The sequence below is a fragment of the Pleurodeles waltl genome, chromosome 2_2, assembly GCF_031143425.1.
Source record: "Pleurodeles waltl isolate 20211129_DDA chromosome 2_2, aPleWal1.hap1.20221129, whole genome shotgun sequence".
Taxonomy (NCBI): domain Eukaryota; kingdom Metazoa; phylum Chordata; class Amphibia; order Caudata; family Salamandridae; genus Pleurodeles; species Pleurodeles waltl.
Window position 1 is genome coordinate 850,346,169 of NC_090439.1, and position 21,835 is coordinate 850,368,003.

A 21,835-nucleotide genomic window follows, 5' to 3' on the forward strand; every position below is an offset into this window, starting at 1 on the left:
AGCTGCTAGAACACTACTACTTCACTAATAAGGGATAACTGGACCAGGTATAAGGTGTAAGGACCCAAGGTACCCACTACAAACCAGGCCAGCCTCCTACACAGACCCTCTCTAGATAAGACCAATGGTGCCAGCCGAGCAGTCTGATGTCAGCCCCCCCTTTTTTCTATACCATTTTAGGCAGACTAAATTGCCAGAAGTGACAAATTCTGTGCAGAAAAGCTCATGTGAAACCTTATTAAATATAAAACACTACTCCTCGGAACAGGAAGCGGGGTATGTTGCGGAGGGCAAAGGTAGGTAGAGTAACTACTAGAAATATCATTACCAAAGGTAAGTAACTTATTCTTAACCTCCTGAGTCAATATAAATGCAATACACCACAGGACAAGGGGCTGAGAAAAAAGTCTATTAAAAGCTGTGCCCCATGGACCCATGCAGATAACAATACCTGCAAGCCCACAGCGCAGACAAAAATATTTAAAGAGGAACCAGGAAATTGCAACGTCCTGGCTATGTACACTTCTGGACAGCGGGGAAGAGTCAGCCCTGCCCCGGCATCCCTAGAAGACGTAACAAAGTAACTGATAAATGCCTTACCCATCTTGATTTTGTTTCTACGTATCATACAAAACGTCTTTTTCCATTTTTAACAATAGAGGCAAAAAACAGTCTGAGTCAGGCCTGGTCGGTCAGTGCCTTGTAGGGAGCAACATACCTTTCAAGGCATTTACCAATGGAAACAGTCTAAATCAACAACTCCACACTCAAAACCAATAAGATGAGGTGGGGTGTGGCCAGCAACCTATGCAGTAGGACACATTTAGCTTGGCTCCTGCCCGACGACCCTACATCCTTAGCAATCCTGGACAAACAGAGGCCCCAAATGCGTTGGGCTCTCTGGTATTCCCCCACTAATTAATCTGGGCCCCTGCTAAGAGCCCCAAGAACGGCGCAGGTGGAAGAAGAGAGCTGTTTGCACACCTGTTACTGGAGGCCCCGGGCAGCCGCGAGAGGCCACAACAAAATGGTGGTGCCCAGTGCACAGAGATTAGAAGAATCCTACTGAAGCTGCGGAGCAGAGCAAGCCCCGCAGGTCAAAGAGAGGAATACCAAGTGATCCCAGCGGCCCTGGTTACCTGCCAGCCGGACTGTCCTGTGGCTAGGAAGACGGAAGAAAGCAGCGTAAAATGCAGAGGCTGCTTGAAGAACCACGCATCTGCAGAACAGTAGCAGAAACAGAGGGCAGAGCAGAGGGCAGAGCACAGGAGACTGGGTCGCGAATCAGGCATCGCTGATGGAGACGAGGGGGAACTCGAGATTGCACTCACTACGATCTCACTGGAGGCAGTAGAAGACCCTCGGCCGCCAGACACACAGTAGATTTAAGATGGCGCCCTGATGGCAAACGGTGAGAAAGCACGTCGTGGGAACTAACAGCACTAGAGTGACTTAGAAGGAGTGGAGGAGGCTGGCCCTGCATTCCCTGAGACTAGAACATTGCTGAGCCTGTGGACCAGTGCTCAAGAGGACAGAGATGAGGCACAGGAACCCCCCATTGAGAAGAGTGTACAGCCTGGCACGGGAATGTGTGCTTTCGCCCGGGAGCACAATGATGATTTGAGAGAAACAAGGAGGGAGTAGGGCCTGCCCAGAAGTGTGAGAACGGGAACAGCGCTCAGCCCCACCAAAGTATTGCCACGTGGAATGACTTGGAGCCCCAAGATAGGAGGGGTTAGAGTGAGCCACTAGCCTGTGCCCTGCACAGTGAAAGAAGTACCCCAGAAACGCAGGCAAATTCAAATCCCGCCATAGGAGCAGAGGCGACCGACTGGGGGAGTGCCCGGGGAAGCTGCTGGTCCCTAATTGCTGATATGGGGAAAATGACTAAGAATTGGGGGGGATTTGACTCTTGGAGAATGCATCATCCCAAGGAAAGGGATTATTCTTATTATTCTATCATATATGATCTACATGTAGGATTAGGTGTTATACCATGCTCCCCAGCTGTACATGCTCAGGTATATACAACAGAATATCTGTCACGTACTATATCAGATCACAATCACCTATTACTATGCCTTAGATGGGGAGAGGAACACCCCAGCATACCGACATGGCAGTTGTGCCTGGAAACCCTAGAGGATCCAGTATTCCGCACTGCAATAGGCATGGCTGTTACTCAATATTTTTAAGAAAACACACGTACAGTCGACTGCCTCTTGGCAGAACGGGATGCATTTACAACAGTAATAAGAGGAAGATGCATATCAGAAATGGAAGGGGTCAGGAGGACCTTAATTCAAGAGGTCCTAGCGGAAGAGAGACTGCTCCGGGATAGTAAAAAAAAGTCGCCCTGGTCATCCAGAGTTGCAACAGGAGCCCTTGCCACAAAGGAAACAGTGGCAGTTAAGGTTGAAAGATTACGTTGTTTGGATTATCAAAACTATATGATGCGGGCCCATGCTGAAAGACCATAGAGGCACGCTGTAAGGAAATGCCTCCTTGGCATGGTTACCCCCTGACTTTTTGCCTTTGCTGATGCCAAGTTATGATTTGAAAGTGTGCTGAGGCCTGCTAACCAGGCCCCAGCACCAGTGTTCTTTCCCTAACCTGTACTTTTGTTTCCATAATTGGCACACCCTGTCATCCAGGTAAGTCCCTTGTAACTGGTACCACTGGTACCAAGGGCCCTGATATCAGGGAAGGTCTCTAAGGGCTGCAGCATGTCTTATGCCACCCTGGGGACCCCTCACTCAGCACAGACACACTGCTTGCCAGCTTGTGTGTGCTAGTGGGGATAAAACGACTAAGTCGACATGGCACTCCCCTCAGGGTGCCATGCCAACCTCACACTGCCTATAGGTATAGATAAGTCACCCCTCTAGCAGGCCTTACAGCCCTAAGGCAGGGTGCACTATACCATAGGTGAGGGCATAAGTGCATGAGCACTATGCCCCTACAGTGTCTAAGCAAAACCTTAGACATTGTAAGTGCAGGGTAGCCATAAGAGTATATGGTCTGGGAGTCTGTCATGCACGAACTCCACAGCACCATAATGGCTACACTGAAAACTGTGAAGTTTGGTATCAAACTTCTCAGCACAATAAATGCACACTGATGCCAGTGTACATTTTATTGTAACATACACCCCAGAGGGCACCTTAGAGGTGCCCCCTGAAACCTTAACCGACTACCCATGTAGGCTGACTGGTTTTAGCAGCCTGCCACACACCAGAAATGTTGCTGGCCACATGGGGAGAGTGCCTTTGTCACTCTGTGGCTAGTAACAAAGCCTGTAATGGGTGGAGGTGCTTCTCACCTCCCCCTGCAGTAACAGTAACACCTGGCGGTGAGCCTCAAAGGCTCACCCCATTTGTTACAGCACCCCAGGGCACTCCAGCTAGTGGAGTTGCCCGCCCTCTCCGGCCACGGCCCCACTTTTGGCGGCAAAGCCGGAGGAGATAATGAGAAAAACAAGGAGGAGTCATTGGCCAGTCAGGACAGCCCCTAAGGTGTCCTGAGCTGAGGTGTCTCTGACTTTTAGAAATCCTCCATCTTGCAGATGGAGGATTCCCCCAATAGGGATAGGAATGTGCCCCCCTCCCGTCAGGGAGGAGGCACAAAGAGGGTGTAGCCACCCTCAGGGCTAGTAGCCATTGGCTACTAACCCCCCCAGACCTAAACACACCCCTAAATTCAGTATTTAGGGGCTCCCCAGAACCTAGGAACTCAGATTCCTGCAACCTAAGAAGAAGAGGACTGCTGAACTGAAAAACCTGCAGAGAAGACGGAGACACCAATTGCTTTGGCCCAGCTCTACCGGCCTGTCTCCCCACTTCTAAAGACACAGCTCCAGCGACGCGTTCCCAGGATCCAGCAACCTCTGAAGCCTCAGAGGACTACCCTGCATCTAGAAGGACCAAGAACTCCCGAGGACAGTGGCTCTGTTCCCCAAAGACTGCAACTTTGCAACAAAGAAGCAACTTTGAAACAACACACGTTTACCGCCGGAAGCGTGAGACTTTGCACTCTGCACCCGACACCCCCGGCTCGACTTGTGGAGAACAAACACCACAGGGAGGACTCCCCAGCGACTACGAGACCGTGAGTAGCCAGAGTTGACCCCCCTGAGCCACCACAGCGACGCCTGCAGAGGGAATCCCGAGGCTCCCCCTGACCACAACTGCCTGCTTCAAAGACCCGACGCCTGGTAAAGAATCTGCACCCGCAGCCCCCAGGACCTGAAGGATCCGACCTCTAGTGCAGGAGCGACCCCCAGGTGGCCCTCTCCCTTGCCCAGGTGGTGGCTACCCAGAGGAGCCCCCCTCCCCCCTCGCCTGCCTGCATCGTTGAAGAGACCCCATGGTCTCCCATTGATTCCTAATGCAAACCTGACGCCTGTTTGCATACTGCACCCGGCCGCCCCCGTGCAGCTGAGGGTGTACTTTTTGTGTGGACTTGTGTCCCCCCCGGTGCCTACAAAACCCCCCTGGTCTGCCCTCTGAAGACACAGGTACTTACCTGCTGGCAGACTGGAACCGGGGCACCCCCTTCTTCATTGAAGCCTATGTGTTTTGGGCACCACTTTGACCTCTGCACCTGACCGGCCCTGAGCTGCTGGTGTGGTAACTTTGGGGTTGCTCTGAACCCCCAATGGTGGGCTACCTTGGACCCAAACTTGAACCCCGGAGGTGGTTTACTTACCTGCAAAACTAACAAACACTTACCTCCCCCAGGAACTGTTGAAAATTGCACTAAGTGGCTAATTTTAAAATAGCTATATGTCATTTGTGTGATAACTGTATATGCTATTTTGCTAATTCAAAGTTCCTAAAGTTCTTAAGTGAAATACCTTTCATTTGAAGTATTACTTGTAAATCTTGAACCTGTGGTTCTTAAAATAAACTAAGAAAATATATTTTTCTATACAAAAACTTATTGGCCTGGAATTGTCTCTGAGTGTGTGTTCCTCATTTATTGCCTGTGTGTGTACAACAAATGCTTAACACTACCCTCTGATAAGCCTACTGCTCGACCACACTACCACAAAATAGAGCATTAGAATTATCTCTTTTTGCCACTATCTTACCTCTAAGGGGAACCCTTGGACTCTGTGCATACTATTCCTTACTTTGAAATAGTGCATACAGAGCCAACTTCCTACACACGCTATTGGCATTGCTGGCGAATGCTACCAAGCATGGATTAGTTAGGGAAACCCCAGCTCCTAAATTGACCAATATACTTAAAATGGCTAAGACCATTGGCCTATTTCCACAGTCTACATGGGATGCCCGAATTGTTCCCTTGTTAAAACAAAGCAAGGAACCCCATGATAAATGTGCTTGTAGGCCGCTCTCAAGGTTAAATACGGATTATAAAATATTAAGCAGAAGCTTAGCAACACGACTCCCTCATATCCCACTACTGATCCATACAGATCAATCAGGATTCAATCCAAGGAGAAGCACAGCTCATAACATACGTCTCTGCACAGTTCTGAAGGCCACTACTTTAGATAGACAGCTGCAGGTCTAGCAGTAGATATAGAGTAGGCCTGCGACAGCCTGGAATGTCCTTTTCTATACAGAGTGATGGAGTGTTTGAGTCTAGGTGGGGCATTTATTTCTTGGACCAGTTTACTTTACCCGGACCCAACGGGTGGAGTCTGGACAGGGCGACAGATATCTGAGGCTTACAGAGTGGAGAGGGACACTTAGACAGAGGTGCCCCCTTTTGCCCCTATTTGCTCTGCCCACAGAACCAATAGCATGCTGGGCCCGAGGAGGACCAATGTACAGGGAATTGGAGGTAGCTAGCAGAGAGCAACATATTGCACTACATGCAGATAATATGCTCCATTTCCTCCGGAATGCCCAGATGGATCTGCCTGGAGCACAAAATATGCTGGAGCGATATGGATTTTCAGGACTCCAGGATAACAAGCACAAGACATGTCTGTTCCCAGTATAGGCAGATGGAATACCCCCAGATGATCTGGGACCTTTGATCTGGCATTCTCAATCCCTTACGTATCTAGGGGGTTCTGGACGCCGCCGAGTAGCCATGGCTACACTGCAGAGACTGACAACAGAGGGAGGTATGGCAGTCCCAGAGTTTGAGACTTATTATTTAGCATCCCAGCTGCAATGGCTCAGACAATGGGTAGCGGGACGGAGAACACAGGAAGAGGACTCCGTATTTTGGTTCCTAACCCGGTGATTTTGTGCAGGGCAATTCTATGGCTCCCAGATACTGGTAGTTGTGACAAACCTGAATTCCAAATTACACAACGGTGCTGGGCAAGACATCTCCGAAAGATACACATGAAGATCCCATATTCTCCAGACATCCCAATAGGATTTTTGGAGGAGCTCCCTCACGGAGGGTCTTGGAGAGAATTGGTGACATGGAAGGAGGCAGAGGCGATCAAGATGAGAGTGGTGTGTGATAATGGGTTGCTTCTACCGCTCGAGGAATTTAGGGCCCAGTATGATTTGCCAAGGAGTCACTTTCTTTTACATAGAGCAGTTACGGAAGCTATTAAACAACATTGGAGGGATGGAATAGAGGAACAACACCAGTCAACTAGTTGTCAATATTTAGTAATGGCCTCTGGAATGGTCAAGGCGGTGACTTGCGAGTGTGGGAGATTGCGAGGGCAAGTAATGAGACCAGTGGAAGGCTTAAAGAATGAGTGGAAAGCAGACGTTGGTAAGCCAGTCGCGGACAAGGATTGGGATAATATCCAGTAGAACAAAACAAAGGCCACAAGAAAGGCTTGGTTTAAGTTAATTAACTTCTACATCTTACATAGAGCATACCTTACACCAGAGAAAATTAATAACGTGTATCAAATAAATACAGGTAAATACGCTCGTTGTAATGAAATAAGCGCCTCATTCTTTCACATGTTCTGGGAATGCCCTGGATGATGGACTTCTGGAGGGGAAACACAGAAATAGTCTCAACTGTTATAGAAAAAGAGGTCCCATGTTCAGCAGACCAATGCTTTCAAAGCGGATTCTCACACACACCTAAAAATAAGGTCACCAGCCGATTTCAAGACTTAACCTATGTTCTCAGAAAAAGAGAAATAACCAGAAAACTGGAAGAGTCGGGGAGGCCCTCGCATAGCCACTTGGAGACAGAATTCACCAAATGGGTGGGCTATGAATCAGATGCTAGGCTCCGGGAAGCCAAGAGAGGGTGAACTTCAATCGAAGGAGCATGTGTGTGGGAGGCCTTAGATGCCATAAGAGATTAGAAGATCTGAGGAGAAGAGACCTGGGTGTCGTAAGAGATGGACCACATAATAAAGAGTATCGGGTCCCATCTAAGAGGAGGTTAGGGAACCCCGTAAAGGAAGGGTGCAGAAACACCAGAATTGTATACTGCCTTCACAGACCGCAGATTGCGGGGGCCACTATATCCTAATACCGGGAGTCAAGTAGAATGGGACATATGAGTGGTGATGTGACTAGGAAGTTTCCAGGGAAGGGGTGGAGGAGGACTGGGGTTTGACTGTTATGAAGTTTTAAGAAACAAGACACCAATCATAGGACCATACTTTGTAAGGAGTGAGTTGTTGCAATATGTTGTATAATTAGGCTTCTAGGGAATGTTCAGGTATGATAGAGGTCACTGTAGACCGTAACAGAAGACACTCCTAATGATGTACTATTGATTTAACAATTTAAATTTAACAATGTAACTTGATATGAGAAAACACAATAAAACTTTGTTTAAAAAAAAAAACCAAAAAAAAAACCAGTAAGATGTGAGCAGAACAACCTCTCCATCTATCCCCTTTCCACCAAAGATGGAAATTGAAAATGTGGTAGAAGTAATAAGATGCCTACATAGCAGCACTAATAGATCAGGCATTAGACAGTAATGTGGAACACCGACTAAGCCTATAGCCCGGTAAGAAATAATCACAAAACAGCACAGCCAAAAGTCAACCGAATGAGGCTCAAACCATAAATGCCTTCTAATCTAGGACCAAGCAGATCCCACTGAGGCCCATAACAGCAAGATAAACACAACAGCTTATCTGGCAAGAAGATGCTCTAGTAAGCATGTAGACAAGGGCAAGCTGGGGACAAAGCAACACGAAACAGTGTCCCTGTGGAAAACCTCCCTATGCTCTGGCACCATAAAGGTACAACCCATTATTACCATGCACTTCCTCGCCATACAGGTAGCGCAAAACTGACTACCCAAACTTGAAGAGCATAGCACAACATCCCACATCATCTCTATTCCTACTTGACTACAAGGAAACCAGACAATAATATCCATATGAAGGCAATCGCCCTGTAAATAAGAGATTTTAGATGATGGAAGTAGGGCATAAGGAACAGTTATATTATCAGCAGAACAGCATAACACTGCTCATGGTCCTACTCACTGCAGCAAACCCAATGCCCCACTAAAACATTCACCTCCAGTGCAACCAGCAGAAAGGGGCGAACCATGTAAACAGAATTAAAGTCCCGCCTAGAGAGAAAAGGTCTTCCAAGGGTCTGAAACAGGACCTAAGATAGCACATCCAACAACACTGCGGAAAAGACAAGCAGCAGAGAGACTCCATTCAAGACTACAAAACAGCCTCTCCGGAGACAGGTAAACAACACAATAGCAAGACTTAGGAAAATGTTGGTGCTCGTGTCCCTACCACAGTACAAATGAAAGTGTCCAAAGCATTGGCCAGACCTAACTCTATACCTTCTAAGTGCAGATATTAGAATCATGGGCAACTTAAATCTGATCACAGTAACTTTGTTTCTGGAAGTCATCAAAAGGGCCAGTCCTCCAGTGTAAAAGGATGAATAATAATCACAGCAGAACGCTTGTCCACAATGTAGGAAAGTGCCCTTATTGGCATGGTTACTCACCCCCCCCCCCCCACCTTTTTACCAGGTATCTGATGCTAACTTGACTGAGTGTTTGCTGGGATCCTGCTAACCAGGCCCCAGCACCAGCACCAGCATTCTTTCCCCATACTGTGGCATTGCTTCCACAATTGGCACACCCTTGGCACACGGCTAAGTCCCTTGTAAAAGGTACCAGTAATACCCAGGGCCCTGTGGGTAGGGAGGGTCCCTAAAGGCTTCAGCATGTCTTATACCACTCTAAGGGACCCCTCACCAAACATATGCACATTGCCATTGCAGCTTGTGTGTGATGGTGGGGAGAAAAAGGTAAAGTCGACATGGCATCCCGCTCTGGGTACCATACCCACAAACCACTACCTGTGGCATATCTACGTCACCCCTCTAACAGGCCTTACAGCCCTAAGGCAGGGTACACCACACCACAGGTGAGGGCACAGCTGCTCATATGCCCCTTCAGTGTTTAAGTCCATTCCTAGACATTGTAAGTGCAGTGTGGCCATATTGAGTACATGGGCTGGGAGTTTGTCATTACGAGCTCCACGATGGATTCACTGAGTTTGGAAGTTTGGTATCAGAATTGTTTAGAATCTGAAAATGGTAAACAAGAAAAGGGATTTAATAGATTCTATGACCTCAAGAAATAACTAAAGTTCATGCTCATATAGTCTGGCATTGAATACTGAACTGCAAAACCCCTTTTTCTGACACTTAACGTAAAAGAAGTGTATCAGCAACGTTTAATACTCTTACCAGAGAGGGATTTGGGAGACAATGGACTGCAGTCCCTTGAGTCATGTGCAAAAAGGCACCCCTTCTGTCTGTATGAAGGGGTTGTGATCTTTGACCCTTTGGTGTTCTCGACCTCATTTGATTTAGCCTCTTACTTGATTCTGCTCTATAATGAGTTTGTAAATGGATCCTTACTGGAGGCGACAATTGTGAACCTTCTCTCAGTATGTCTGGAACCAGGGGCACCTGTGATAATGTTTGTGGGACTGGCACAGCTTGTGGATCAGCATCAGGAACCACTGGCTCTTGTCTTTTTCACTTGCCAAGGCTCATCTGGAAAGGCTATAGCCTGCACCATGTTTCTCCGTGGACTTTGTTATACAGGCACTACTTTATGCTTACTTGTCAAATGGATGTAATTGGTGATTTGAATCCACTGTTGAAAATAACTTTCTATTGGTGGTACTATGTTTAGGTGTCTTTTTGGAATAGGTGAGACCTGACATTCGATACCTTCGATGAACTGATAAAAGGAAGCATCTCAAAGTTGCAGGTCCTGTATTTGACATATATCTGTGTCTTAACTTTAAACTCAATGTCTTACATGCCAAGATCATAGATCTCAAAGACAATTGTGAGTGGTGCGTAAATTTCAACATCCTGGAAGTTAACATGGAGTATGAATTTATGAGCATCTAGATGTCGTACCTTTTGACAAGTACTGTCGCGACATTGACCTCGATGATCTCAATGTCATAATTAAAATCCTATTATAACCATATATGTGATTCTTTTAACTTCTTGCCTAGGGGTGTAGAGAAATCACAGAATGCACCAAAGTTAAAGGAGAAGCTCCACAACATTTTTTCTTCTGCTGGGGACTCCCTGCAGCAATGCCAGATAATAGCCTGGAATGGTCTGTTCATCAGAGCCTTGTGGCCTCATGATCTTCTAATCTCCTTTTAGACACCTTCACACTAAAATGACAGACACCCTTTCACATTATGGCTTTCAAGCAAGCACAAGATGCAGAGGATCATAAGGTCTTTCTCTGATTTTTCTGCCATATTTAGGGGAACTGACAAGTCTAGTGTTCAAGGACCCTCAGTCACTTGTGAGCTTCTGAGAACTAGATTCTTAACTCAAAGCAACGCAACTTCAATGAAAACACTCATCAACCTGTTGTCCATGTACTCATCCTGAGGAAATGGACTGGTATTTCAGCTTTCTTAAACATGGCTGAATTTCTCCTAATTTCCTGTGAACTCTTGATGTTGAGACAGGTCTACAGGTGTCTGAAAGATATGATGGTCGTCACTAAGGGCTGATGCTCTACCTTGAGATGTCCAGTTTCTCTTTTGGGACAAGTCTCAAATCATGCTCAGACTCGAAATATGTAACTCTCATAGCTCCAATCTCTCTTGGTGTGAGGTAATACGTTCTTGCTAATCTTGTAGCCCTCTATGTCATGATACCTTGCAGACAGTACATGCAGCACTGCAAGAAATATTATTTAGGTATATGTTTCTGGATCCACTGAGTGCAGCACTTATAGGTTTTTCGTCCTTTTGAAAAAAAATGACAACTGCAACTCAATTAGATCACTTTTACGGTGGAAACTGAGAAATTAGCAAGTCTTGTTGAGGACTCACTCACATCTCTGCACATGCAAGTAACCGGTGGACGTGGTTGGACTTGCTGTGAGGGAAAAGGATTGCAACCACTTGTGTCAAGGGGACTGGTGCCTGAGGTAGTAACTGGAAAACATTAAGTGTTGCTTAATTTATTATTATTTAACCAATAACTCCTAGTCTGGTGTCAAAGAATATACTAAGAATCATGGGGATCAATAAAAGATCCAAAACTGGAGAATGTGCACTTACCCAGAGGTCTAGTCTCTCTTAACCCAAGCACAAAAATGTCTAAAAAGTGGCCGTGGTAGGTGCAATAAGAATCCACAAATCCTAGCTACAAACATTTATTAGAAAAGTTTGACTTAATTAACCATTTAAATAAGATGCATTAAAGAATCCTTATAAATGGTTTTTGGAGGAGCCAAGCTGACGAGACTTGGGGAAACAGACGCTGAAACAGCATACACAATACCTTAGTGCATACTACAAAAAGCACAGTTACATGCTGAATCAACAAGATTATACCAAAATCTTCCTACAAGTAAAATCTGAGTCTTCATAGTGTTGGAATTGTGAAGGATTTATACTATATCTCAAGACGACCTTAGAAGCAAACAGAAAACAAAACGGGCTGCTTAACAAGAAAATCTGCAAAAACTTTGGACAAAACATAAGGAGGCACAATACAATGATAGTATCTATCAACACCTGCACAAGGCTCACCTGCACACAGTGACTGAAGATCAACCATAAGTTTGGCATAGATACTGCCTCCAACTCAGCAATCCAAAAGTTGCAAATAACATGAACACTTTTGAATTTGTGTTTCAACATGGAGGACTTTTAGAATGCTTCTTTAGCACTAAGTTTTGTGGGGAGAAAACCATTATCCTTTTCTGTCCCAGTCAAGTCGTCCAAGCTATGACCCAATGTGAAAACATTGAATAATTGTATGTTTTTACCACATTTGTAAAGGTATGTCCAGAATATCAATAATTCAAAATATCTTAGAATCATAGAGTAGTTCCTCGAGAACAAACCTGCCAGTATTTTAGTTTTGAAAATATTAAATATTTTAAGCTTGAAAAAAAACACAACTATCCAAAATAAACAGCCAGGAAGTTCTAAACCTACATAAAGTTCAGTGTGTGTGTGTCTAAATAATCACTTTTTTTGACATCTTAAACTTGTCTCTAGGCTAGTTGATGCCCAGCTCATTATTCATGAAAGGTTCCCCGATTCTTTCCTTCAATATTCCTGGCTGTCCAGTTCAAACGGATTGCTCTGCCTTCTTGGGCTTGAAAAATGATAGTGAAGGGATATGTGTAAGGTAAGAATAAGACAGCCAATTATTATTGATGTGTTAACCTGGCACTCAAACAATGCAGGAAAGACAGGATGGCACATGCACCACACAATCTATCTCAATCAATGCTCTGAGCACCCTCATAGGGTGGCGGATGGGGCTGGAATACGTCTTGCTTTAGGATGCATCTTCCAATTCCAGAGGTTAACTGCCAGCATCAGGTCTGACCTGTGGCAAAAGGAAGTTACTGCATTTTTATGTAACTGAACTGGACATCAACCATGTCCTTGTTTTTACAAACCTACACCACCACACAGAAATTTAGTAGGGAGACACGCCTGCTGGCTATTGCCTATGACATGAGGTTGAGTGTGAGTGTAGAAGGGATAGGCCATGCTTGGACAGTGATTGAACTAAGTAGCCCTCCAGTTTCCAGTCGGATCTTAGCTTTTCCACCTGCTCATTTCAATTTCAAGATACTTGGCTAAATCTTCTGCTTTGGAGGTATTGGTATATTTAGGTAAAATAAGGGAATCTGAGTAGTACTACCATCCTGATTGAAACAATACTCCAAGTCATAGATGGAAGTAGTTTAGTCCACCTGTCTACTCAAGCAGTTAACCTTAGTGCTCAGCTGTAATTCTCCTGCACCATTTCTTCAAAGTCTCTGTGACTATTCCTAGATATTTCTTCAGGTCTGGAGCTCTGGTCTCCAGTGGACTGGGAATTCACATTCTATTATTTGTGTGGCCTTGGTGAAGGGAAATAGTCGGGCCTCTCTCAGTTGATACACAGACCACAGTATCCCCAAAAAGGGTCATATTTCATATTGTAGGCTATATGGTATTGTGAATGGGGCCTAATGCACTTATACCACAATGTAATCTGCATACAGGAAGAATATTAATGGATATATTCTTCTACACATAGCCCGATGTGAGAGAGATTTTCTTACCATGCATGCCAATGCAAATAGGCAGGGCAAAAGTTGGTACCCGACTGGTGCCTCACCATATTTCAAATTTGCTCCAATACCAGGCCATATGTTGGAACCCATACACTGGCAAAGTAAGTAGTAGTTATATCAGTTTCAAGAAATAGTCTCCCATCTCACTTCCTTGCAGCAGTTCCAACCTACAAGGCTATTACAAAGGATTGAATACCTTTTTGATGCTGGCAAACTCGGAGTGATGGAGAATTGTTGTAAGAAAGGCCTGTGAAATAAATCCTGACTGGTCTGGCATAGCAACAGCAATCTTCTGGCTACTATTTTAGCCAGGAGTTTGATATTGAAATTTATAAGTGACAGTGATCTTTCAAACATACAATATTTTGAGTCTTAAAATTTTAATAGTCTAATAATTACGGTTTCTCAGGACATATTAGGAGTTTTTGGCTTTTAAAGCTCTCATGCATACTTAACAGGCGACACACTAAAATGTCTAAGTACTCTGCATAATATTTTATATAAAGGCCCTCTAGGTAGTCTGCACCCTGTGTCTAAGATGTCTACACTGGATGTCTACCGTTTCTCATAATTTTGTTTGTAAATATATTTAGTACTAATTTCACACATTATCTTGTACTTTGGGTCCGTTCAAAACTAATGTTTTATCAGTCCTAGTAACCTCCCCATATCCCCTAGCTCATGCATCCTTGCCCATGAATGCTATTTTTCTCTCAGCAGTGCCTCAGAAGGCCTGCTTGATCTCGGTTAATGTATTGTTTTTTTTTTAAATCAGGCTTCTCATAGTCCACCTCTAATGCCGCCAACATATTTTGGCCAGTTACGCTGTGACATAGTTCTGTTTTAAATACTGGTTCATACAAGGGCAACAAAAACAAGGTTATAACTGTAATGCTTGAATTAATGTCAGCCACTGTCAATCACTCAGGCCAGGTATGCACAGACTTCAGTCCCATGCATGTTCGGTCATTAAAACCAAGCTATATCTGGCTAATGAATTCTAACTAAGGCGAAACCAGGCCCTGGGTTGCTTGTGCTTCAGTTTAGGGAGGGCATGGACTGTTTCTTTCAAAGCAGGGTGAAGAGTCATTTGGCCAAGTTCAAATTCAGGTGGCAAAATAAGGATGGACTGAGAGGAGACCCAAGTAATTACCAGTGCCTGAGATTAATTCAAGAATTCCATCCATCACTTGTTTTTATACTTCAGCGGTTCATGCAAAGAGGCACTTCGGAATCTTCAAGACTTCCATCTGGGAGCAGTGTGTGGGTTGAAGGGGCCATTCAAGTGTCAGTACCACTGTAGAATGGCCTGACAATGTCCTTGGCAGAAACCTTGTATCTTACGTCAATCCATCATATCATGAGAAAGCAAACAGTAGTCTATACATGAACTTGAGTTGTAAAGCGAAAAATATAACATATGTTGTTCTGTGCTGGGGGTGTTAGATTCTCCACCTGTGTATTAAATCAAACATACTCATTATCTAGACAATAGTTTTGGCCAGTCATACAGCAGATCTTGGCAAGTGACTAGATCTATAAAAGTATAAGTATAAAAGCATACTGACCCCCTTCCCAACTACCACAAAAAATGTGCGCCGAGCTAAGCTCTTGACCTTTATTAAGGACTTCATCAATAGGGACTCTGTTTGGCCCATATATATTTATTGGTGTGAATGTTCAATCACATGTCTGCCCTTAGTGTCCATAATCCAGCTGCAGGGTTTAAAGGTGAGATATTTGTGGATCAGCGTCACTAGGCTACTAGACCACGGGTTACAGGAACATAGTTCTATTTAACTTTTTACTGTCAAGTATGATGGAACTTGCCTCATCATTTTAGGGTTGTTCAAACCTTGCATATCCTAATTAATTATATTAATAAACCCCTGACTATTTTTCATACTAAAAATAATTACGACCATATAATGTCAATGTTGGGTATTCAAACCTATGTACCTTTATTTTAACCACAGTTCAATAGTAGGTTTGCCTATTTCCCTTCCCTACTCATACTGACCCAATCATCAGTGAAAAAACATTCTAATATACCCTCAAGCTACAACCAGGTCTCTAACCACAATGTTCACAGTGTGCTAGTATATTGAGAAATTAAGTATATCATCTGGGTTTGAATGTCAAATAAGGGTAATTATATATCAATGTTTAGCAGTGTTCTCAGGTTAATCATCGCTCAGTACAGAGAACCAAACACATCACATCATTACCAACCAACCAACCCAAAAAAAAAAAAAAACACTGATGACCGGGTTGCCACCCTGGCAAAACATTTCAGCACTTTGTCACTTATTCATATAGTCCATGACAGTTGCTGGGGTCAGGAGGAAGTTCCACATGCAGTTGGCTGGGTATAAAGTGAATATTTCAGCTTCAGTTTTCTTAAGCCTCTTGTACGGATGAGGTGAAATCTGGGAAGAATGATATGAGAAGAAATCTATGGTTGAGCCATTGCATATCTTTGGTTCGTGCAAGGTGCAGGATTGCGTCCCAGTACCTGCAGTTTAAAATGACTGCCATTATTGGGAGTAGTTGTTGTTGAGGTCGAAGTCCTTGCTTGCTCTTTCAGCAGTGAATGGCTGTGAAAGGCTTCAGCTCCAAACAGTTGCATCAGTAGTGTTTCCATGACTGCCGCCCCATGCAGATATTATTCCAGTGGGACGCCCCTTTAAGTCTTTGTTTTTTATGTATATGCTCTCTACCAAGTTTTCTATGTTTAGAATTTTCAGACTTGTTGTAAGATCAGTTTCCAAGTCAGATATTCGTTTGTCCCTGTCCAGTCTGGTAGTGTGTTTATCTAGTCTGTCTTTCATTTGATCCAGCTGCTATGTGAGAGGATCTATATTTCAGACTACAGAAGCCAAGCTTCCTTTAATTTCTATATCCCCACCTTCATTTAAGTTCCTGTTGTTGGGTCCTTAAAATTGTGTCCATTATGTCTTTTTGTCAAAGCACATTTTCCCCTGCTTTGGATCAACTCTTTCCCATAGTGCTGTTATCTCCAGAAGTGAAACATTTTGTTCCTTCAGGCTTCAAAACACCAGTCTAGTTCACAATGTTTAGTGTCACTCCTTGTGACTTTGAGCAGTGATCCTTTAAAAAAGTAGTTTAAACAGAGCTGGGTCTTGGGGTAAGGGAGAAATCACTTCACTGGTAATCAACACAACAACCAAATAGCTCTAACCATTTACCAATTTACCATACTGTGGCTACTTTACATTATGGCCCAATGCATCTCATAAATCGGGATCCCATTTACTCATACCAGCAGCAATATACTTTAGTCAATGTATTCTGTCCTCCCAGTCACCCGCCCTGTCAGTCTTCTAGTGACCACATGAGGTTTTAGTGAACAGGTCCTCGTTTTAGGTCTGCTGTTTATGGCCTTGGTTACGTTTTAGTGTATTGCATGTAGTTCTCAGACTGAAATGCCATTTTGCCTCGGGACTTGCACCATGCCTGCCGCGCATGACAGTCTAGCAGAGACCCCCCCCCTTCCTCCTGCAGTTGGCTCAAAAAATCCTGTTTCTGGAGCAGTGCTTTGTCCAGATTATTTCAATGTCAAGTTGGAAGGTATAAATGAGATTTATAGTTTTATTCTGTTCAGTTTCGCCTCAAGCTCCTAGATCTTGCAGCTTTTCCCACCGTCTTACTGTGTGGCTCACTGTTGCTTCCCCACAAGGGATTATCTTTCTTTAAGGAGCACAAGTATGGACAATCAATGCAAAACATTGTTTTTATTTCTGACCTACAGACAGCTTTTTGCTGTCTGATACTGAAACCTATTGTATACAACACCAATACACAGTGTGCATTGCATCAGCCCACTGCTTATCATTGGTTGACTGTCTTGCCAATCTCTATTGCTCGTTTTTTATTTGATGGCTTTCCTTCCTCTTCTTGTGTTTGTCCTTCCATTCTTGTGTTTGCCCTTATCCTGCAGCATAGCTCTTTACCATCCTTTGACTGAGAGGCTACCCCTAGGGCAGGAAAGTGACCTGTTTACTAGAATCAGTTTATTTCAACCACATAAGAGGGAATGGTGGGACATGGAGAGTCAAGAATGTTAGATGTTAGTACCCACTTCTTGGGAGCCATATCGGACAAGGTCAGCAATAGCAGCTTACTAATATAAATTAGCTGTTGCTTTATCCAGGAGTCAAAGTGGGAGGAATATGCATGTTATGACGTTTATAAGGGAAATGTAAACAATCCTTAATAAAAGGAGATGCTTTGGGACACTTGTGTTACCTGTCCCACTAATTAAAAGAATATGAGCACAATAAAATCAAACTGAAGTCCAGCGGCAGTAAATGGCAACATTAAATCAAGAAAGGACTTCTGGTCTGATGGGTCGTGGTCATTGTAAAGCTAAAGCTCAGCTGTTGAATGCAGATCCCTTACTCTAAAAATGTTAAACTGTAATTTCATGGACATGCAATACCCAATTTTCATAATATAGTGTAGTACAGAAGCAGTGTTTCTGCCCAAAACAATGGTAACCAATGTATTCCCCACAGAATGATGAAAGTCTGAACTGGCACACCGAAATTTGAATGGCTTTAATTGCAGGTGGCCAAGAGTGATTCTTATGCACGGCTAGTAAGCTACAGCTCCACATTTTGCATCGTTTTAATTACTTCAGACACAGATAACTGCCTACATCACTTCTGATAAAGATGCTAAACAATAAGGAAACACAAAGCCGCCACCTTTTTGTCATGATACGAGTATGAGCCAGTTGGGTCACACAAATGCAGACCAAAAGAGGACACAAATATCACAGATTTATTGATGGCTAAACAAGAGGCTGTACTTCCTTATGTATAAACCACAACTAAAATCAAGTTACAAAAGTCTCCCATACTTCAATCCATGCCGTGCCCCCAACCCAAATCATTTTAGGGTTGTGGAAGTAGATACAGGCTTCAAAACCTGTTAGCAAAGAGCGGATGGCTACTGTTGCCAAATACCATGTTCTCTGTCAGCCACTTCAAAAATGAGGTCCACTCAGGTCTTGTGTTGGCCAGATGCCATCACAAGGGCTTATGGGTTAGATTGTGCCCTCTTTTCACCCAGCTGTGATGGAGTGGAATGGGAAAAAATGGGCATGACATGAGGCGGTAGGAACAATACATGACAAATAATATAATGACCTCCATCACTCTGTAAAAGCAAAAGAATCATTGAATGAAAGCTCCCACATAAAGTGCATCTGTGGAGAGAGAGGGTTACGCACCCATTTAAGAATCTAGACTCAGGCCCTGTCTTACACATTGGTTGTAAAAAAAAAAAAAAAAAAAAAAAAAACTGTACTAGTGGAAATGGACAAGTGTACTTCTGCAAATACTTCTAACATCAGCACAGTGTTGTTAGGTCTCCCCACATACAAAGGAATAAACAAATGTATTCTACTTACAAAGCCATTTATTCATCTAAGCATTTTTGGACTATTAGAACAAGATTCATTTGATATTGACCAAGCAGTGATGACCCCCCCCCCCCCAAAAAAAGTGTGTTTTGGCACTGGAAGAGCAAATGAGCCATTATCTAGATAGTTTGATTTGATTAATGCAAAACACTTATTCTACTCCAACATCTTAGACTAGCAACTACAGTATGACGCAGATTGATGCAGGTATCCAAGAAACCAAGAAAACTAAACCTTAATACCACTTTAAATAAACACAGCCTCGCAAAGAAAATATTTGGTTTCAGACCTGTAGTGGCCATCAAGCCAAGGAATGGACAGATACAGGACAACAACAACTCCGGATCAGGCGAACAACATAGTACCACATAAACGAAAAGGAAAGTATTTCCTGCTTTAAGATTTATTAATGAGATTTACAAGAACAACTGCAAATACTGCCAGCTGATTTACTGCAGTGTCTTACCTGTGGCCTTGTGATGAAAATGTGCTGGTTTAATATTTTCAGATTTATCCAAACGATGATGTTTTGGGTCAACGTCATCAGTTTCAGCAGTGTTTGTATCTGCTCCACATATTCTAGCCAAGGCTTTTGATGGTTCAGGATGGGGTATCTGCACAAACTCGAGCCAGAAAAAAGGTTTCTTTATACAACAAGCAGCGTAAAAGGAACTAGGTTTTCAAAGTGTTGGTTTTTAAATTGCTCCGGGTTGTTTAATCATTTATGCTATGATATTTTTTTCTTGGTTTTGATGCATTTGAAATTTACAAGTACACTAAAACCATCGGATGTAGGTTTGACTGTGTGAGACGTGCCTACCAAGATCTTGACTTGCTCACCCAACATGGAAATTGCACTTTATTAGTTTAATAAATTTTAGTCACATAAGCAAAATAATATCAATTAACATAACTGCTAGCCCATTTAGAGCTTCCATTCCTAATGCATTCAAAATTCAAAGCTTTGAGGTACTTTAATACAATAGGTGATACCTATGATACTAGCAGGAACCTACGGTCTGACACTAAAGGAGACTGGATTCACACAATACTGGCATACTACTCACTTGATTTTTGACTAAGCTGAGTTTTTCTCAGATCTCACCCACCCTCCAATAACCTGGTTTAATCATATATACATCTTGTGCTCCCTAAACTGCTGTAAGCTACGCACCCAACACAACCTAATCTTTCTCTATAACTGAGTTCAAACGTAACCTTTTGAGGCTTATGAGACGAATGTGCTGCAACTTGAAAAACTGCCTTAATTTGATAACTCAGACTGACAATGAGTACTTAAATCCATGGCTTATTTCTGTCTTAGACAAGACAGTCTCCATTAGGAAACTCGCCCCTCTGCGCTAGATCTACCACCATTTGGTATACCATTTGGTATACCATCTCTTTGATAGACAATTTTACAGGCTACAAGAGCAACCCTTCAGCCCATGGGAGCCAAGGTACAAAACAGTCTTTAGGAAAAAATGCTTCTTTTTTTTCATTTACTAAAATAATATTTATGACTAAGACGATGAATAGGCTCATGCATTCAACAGCATAATAATAGAAATCACAACCGGCCACCAAAGTGACAGAGATGGTATAGTTTCTTACGTGTAACTCCAGTTCTCTCGTAGGGGTATTTCCATGATAGTCATAAGCTTAGAATAATTCCACGCCCGCCCGCCTGCGGGGACCCCAGAGCACTTTTTCCAATATCACTTCTTAAGTGTCCCTGTTCGCCTCCCTCCAGGAAGGCCTGTCAAGACACTTAAGAATGTCCCATGCAGCCTATAGGAAGGGCTACAGTGTTCAAGCTCCTGCATTCAGATTGTCCTGGAAGTAAAAATATTAAATATTTGTGAAATAAAAGCCATTTTCCAGACCAGCTACCTCCAAAAACTTCTTTTATTTCACAAACCCCTATAAAGGAGTGCAGAACAGTGTAGCCCATAGGCTGCCATTAGAAATGAAGAAAAGTGATACTGTGCCTTTAAGAACAGCCAGTCCTTCAGTATCCCATCATGCCTAGAGAGAGGCTGTTACCTTAGTTCTTTTTGCAGGTAGTTACCGGCTGACAATCAGAATAAACGTATCAAGACATCTAACTGCTCCCCCGGGGAGGAGGGAGGGTTGCTTATGACTATCATGGAAATACCCCTACGAGAGAACTGGAGTTACAGGTAAGAAACTATACCTTCTCTCGTAGGGGATTTCCATGTATAGTCATAAGCTTAGAATAGAATACCAAGCCCATCCCCCCAATCAGCAGAGGAGCAGTTAGAGTAAACCATTCATATGTACTCAAGCAAAAAGGTTTGTAAGCGAAGCCTGGCCTACTCGAGCATCTGCTCTAGCGTCCGAATCTAACAATGTTTAGTAAATGTGTGAACTGACTTCCAAGTCGCAGCTTTACAAATTTCTGCTAAAGGAACATTGCGCAATAGAGCAGTGGTAGCCACTTTCCCTCCGATGGAATGGGCTCTAGGCCTACCCTGTAAGGTTTTCTTAGCTAGTTGACAACACAATAAAATACAAGAGACTATCCATCTCGCTATTGATTGTTTGGAGGTGGCTAAGCCAGTTCGTACAGGTCCGTAATTAACAAACAGTTGTGTAGTTCTCCGTACAGGAGTGGTCTTATCTAGATAAAATTTCAATACTCTCTTAACATCTATGGAATTGAGAGCTCTCTCAGCTGGAGTGGAAGGGTTTGGGAAGAATGGGGGCAAGGCAATCGACTGGCTAATGTGGAAGTCGGATATGACCTTAGGTAGAAATTTTGGATGTGTCCGTAAGAAATATTGTGTAAGGTTCATGAGCACAGAGGGCCTGGATTTTGCTGAC

At 43.6% G+C, this 21,835-nt stretch overlaps 1 protein-coding gene across 3 annotated transcripts in view; it reads right to left on the reverse strand.

The window, feature by feature from the left end:
• RAD54B (RAD54 homolog B) overlaps positions 1-21,835 on the reverse strand; it is a 429,314-nt gene that overhangs the window by 285,665 nt on the left and 121,814 nt on the right. The window contains exon 3 of one of the 3 annotated variants that reach the window (XM_069220480.1): positions 19,455-19,602. In XM_069220480.1, the coding sequence (XP_069076581.1) occupies positions 19,455-19,602 (148 nt within the window). Of the gene's footprint in view, positions 1-19,454; positions 19,612-21,835 lie in introns of those variants that run through there. The other 2 variants (XM_069220479.1, XM_069220481.1) reach the window with 2 other exon arrangements.